Source organism: Charadrius vociferus, unplaced genomic scaffold (genome assembly GCF_000708025.1).
Source record: "Charadrius vociferus isolate BGI_N301 unplaced genomic scaffold, ASM70802v2 scaffold202, whole genome shotgun sequence".
NCBI lineage: Eukaryota > Metazoa > Chordata > Aves > Charadriiformes > Charadriidae > Charadrius > Charadrius vociferus.
In genome coordinates this window covers 2,237,795-2,241,841 of record NW_009647242.1, presented here as the reverse complement: position 1 = coordinate 2,241,841, position 4,047 = coordinate 2,237,795, and the positions used below count along the sequence as shown (strand labels likewise).

The 4,047-nt window shown below is 41.3% G+C and overlaps 1 protein-coding gene across 1 annotated transcript in view; it reads right to left on the bottom strand.

Annotated features, from left to right (window-relative positions):
* Nucleotides 1-2,311, bottom strand: part of MTCL1 (microtubule crosslinking factor 1) — a 97,265-nt gene extending 94,954 nt beyond the window's left edge. The window contains 2 exon segments of the mRNA XM_009879984.1: nucleotides 423-581; nucleotides 2,093-2,311. Of these exon segments, the coding sequence (XP_009878286.1) occupies nucleotides 423-581; nucleotides 2,093-2,290 (357 nt within the window). The 5' untranslated portion in view covers nucleotides 2,291-2,311.
* Between the last annotated feature and the right edge of the window lie 1,736 nt (nucleotides 2,312-4,047).

Below are 4,047 nucleotides of genomic sequence, written 5' to 3'. Positions count from 1 at the left end.
CCAAAGCGGCGGCTTGCCTATCTGAAGGTTCCTCTCAGAGACGAGTCACACACCCCTCATTTGACTCTCAAATAGGTGGAAGCCCCAGTCTGTGTAAAGGAGAGTCAGAGCTAGCTGGAGTCAAATCAAAGATAGTTTCACTCCAGTACGAAGAGAGGCTTTAAGGAGCCACTTTAAAATGGGACAGAAGCCCTGTGAGAAGCCCTGGACAAAAGCCCCAGCATCACTCCTCTACCTCTCTATTTTTTCTAAATTACTAACACATTTGGGACATACAGCAAAGGCGAGGAGACCTTCTGGGCAGTTGTAAAAGCAGTAGCAGTAGGCATTTCATTTAAGAGTTAGTCTAAGATGCTTGCACGTCAAATTTCCCATCTGACCCAGCAACACGGCTCTGCATGGCTTTCCTGACTATTGCTTACCTCTTTTAACTTGTCCAGCTCATTTTGCAGTGTCTGCTTGGATACTTCCACCTCAATAATTTGCTGCCGAAGGATTTCATTTTCATCTTCTGCTTTAACACGCTTCTCCTCCACGCTTTCCAGCTCGTGGTGCAGTCTGACAGAAACATCTTTGGCTACCTAGTCAGAAGAGCACAAACGCATGAAGGGGATCCATGAGGAGCAACAGCTACAGTGTGTCTCCTACAGTAGGAAGCATATTACCACCCTAGATAGCCAAGAAATTTTTAATTCAATTATGAGACTGTCAGTGAAAGACTCCAAGCCTTCCAAGTACCAAAATGAATATTCATTTCTAATAAAGAAATCCAAGATGAAAATATATTTGATTACCCATCTCCAGCTCCCTCTCCACATTATGCTAAGGCAGCGTCATGAACAGCCAGAGGAAATGAGCAGATACCAAACCTGCACATCAAAGTCCCAGCGTATCACATCGATAAAACAAAAGATGAGGAATTGTGCTGTAAAGTTGACAGGTCATCGATCAAAGCTGCATCCGTGCAGCAGTCTCATCCACCCAAATTTGCTGCTCTGGCAGCAATCACAACTAGGCAAGAGTGATATGAAAGCACAGAAATATATGCTATCTTAGGTTTTCTGAGTCCAGCCTAACAAGAATAAATATTTACTCCACAAGCATTGGGAAAGGCGATTCATCACCCAAAATGATGCATTACTGAATTACAACAAGTCAGCAAAACCAAGGCAAATAAGTAAAAAAACTCGATATCTCTTTCATTCAAATCTATGTACAAGATTTTTACTGAGCATCATTACTATTATGATAAGGTTATCGGTTATTTTCCATGATAAAAGAGAAAATTAGGTCTGACATTTTGAAAAGTTTGATGACTTGATATGTCACTCATTTCCATTGCTGGAAACCAATCATTCCAGTTTCAGAAATTGTTATGTTTTGTATTTTTAAGGACAAAATGTTTAACAATTCTAGTGGTAAGCAGTCCCTCTTTACAGAAGATATTTTCAAAACAGCTACAAGATAGCAATATTAAGAAAGACGAGTAAAGCTAGATAAGCATCGCACCTATACAAAGCTTAGCCTTGATGGAAGGATTTCTGAAAAATATAAAACCGGTTTCATTATGAACATAATTTTTACAGGAATTTGTGTTTTTATGGGAACAGCATTTTGATACTCTATCTGCCATGCTAAAATATTATAACAGTCTGTTCTTGTTATGAATAACTCATTAGGCACTAAGAAATGCAACTTTGACTAGTTTTTTTTCAGTTATTTGGCATAAGCAAGAAGAGAAAAGGAAGGAAATGGCATGAATTGGGAAAAGCATATCAGGTTTTGTTTATACAGTTTTGCAAAGCTACGGTTTTCAGTAAAACCAGAAAAACAAACCCCTTTAAATCTTTCAAATGCACAAATGTAACTTGACTGCATTTCTTTCAGTTTGAATCTAAGCACATGTTTTTTTACTCACTAACACATCTTTTTATGATGATAAGCTGCATATTTGTTCTCCACCGCAGAAGAAGGAAATTGGTACTGACGTTTGGAGAACTACTGCCCATTTCATAAGTCATCCTCCCTTCCATTGCAGGGAGCCCAATCCCTGTCTGCTGTCTTTTGCCACGAATACGAATCTCTCACCCACCTTTAAATCTTGTTCCAGGCTCCTAATGAGCTCTCCATCCACATGGCCTGTTTGTGCAACTTTCAAGCTTTTCTGTTCGGCTTTCCTGAGACGATATTGCAGAATGCGGCAATTCTTGTTTGCCCGGTCCAGCTCTCGCCGGAGCTCCTGCAGCTGGTAAACATCTTCCTCTAAATAGCTGTCACGCATTTCTTCCATTTCAGCCCGAAGTTCATCCAGCTCATCCTGTGAGAAGTCAAAGCAGTGCTCCATCATACCTCTAAATCTCACCCATGGGAGCAAATAGGAAACATGCTCACTAGGATACCATGTTAATGAAGTGATACAGATTGCAACATGCAGCTCCAGAAGTCATAGGAACAGAAGTTTTATCCCAACATTGACTAATTATGCTGAACTAAATTAATGAATATTTGTTATATTTCTTACAGTTGCTTTAGTAACTAAAAACAGACCAGATGCTTATCTGTCTCCTGAAACTGGTAACACCTTCATTTTACCACCCCTAATTAAAACCAAAACTGCATAATACTTTGCCACCATCTGAACTGATTCCTTGCTTTATTTAGACAGCAAACCTCCTTAGCCAAGAACCTCAACACCTCTGTGTGATGTGCCTTTTTCACAATCAGCACCTCCTAAAAATGCAATTGTCCCTTGAAACCTTTAATGAATCTTTACGCCAAATACCAAACCGCTCTGTATGAAAATGGTGTCCCACGTGAGCCTAGCACCATGCTCATGCTTAATGACAGATGGGTTGGGTGCAGAAGAAAGTGGGGTTTGGTTGTGTGCCCACACATTTCAATAACAGGACCACAGGGACAAAATAAAACCTGTGTCCGTGGGAATAACCTGGTCATTCTTTTCTGGGCATCATGAACTGTCCCAATTCCACATTATACCATGAGCACCACGTGCTCTCTAAAGTCAGATTTAAAGATTTACGGCTGAACAGGATAAGCTCTATCATTCCCATTTGTTTAATCTGTGCATGACTGAAGCTCCAGAGCTAAAACTCTTATAAAGGTCTTCCAAGCTCAGGAGCACAAGCGATTAAACTACTGTGTGAGAGGAAAACTATGACTCTACTAACTTTGAACACAGTTTAAAAAAAAAGAATCAAGAAAAAGAGCCAGGAGGAGAATATTTAAAATGAACTATTAATTTTTAAATTGTTCTCTTTAAAATTGCATTTGATATTATAAAGACCAAATTTTCTGTGGAAAACGTAACTTAAATAAGATTCATGCAGAACTTGCACTGGGGCTAGCTGCACTGTCACCTCACTTCCGATTTGTAACAGAAACTTGAAATACCAAGGATGGCTGGAGGGTATTTCGCATTTGTATCAGCTAGAGAAGACACTACTATGGAGTTAGGTCCCTTGACAAAGCCGGTCCTGAACATGTCCACCTACATCCCTCCTGGCAGTCCTCTCAACCTTTCCCACTTCCCATGGTCTAACTGAATGGACAGTCATCTTTCTCCCCATATTCATCTTGCTCCACTTGAGCTTTAGTCACAAATCATAGAATCATAGAACGGTTTAGGTTGGAAGGGACCTTGAAGATCATCGAATTCCCCGCCCCCTGCCATGGGTAGGGACACCTCCCACTAGACCAGGTTGCTCAAAGCCCCATCCAGCCTGGCCTTGAACACCTCCAGGGATGGGGCATCCACAACTTCTCTGGGCAACCTGTTCCAGTGCCTTACCACCCTCAAAGTGAAAGATTTCTTCCTAATATCTAATCTAAATCTCCCCTCTTCCTGTTTGAAGCCATTCCCCCTCATCCTATCACTACATGCCCTTGTAAAGAGTCCTTCCCCAGCTCTCCTGTAGGTCCCCTTTAGTTACTGAAAGGCTGCTATAAGGCGTCCCCAGAGCCTTCTCTTCTCCAGGCTGAGGAACAGATCTTGCCTCTGACCACAGTCCTGACCAAAGGAAGACGTGT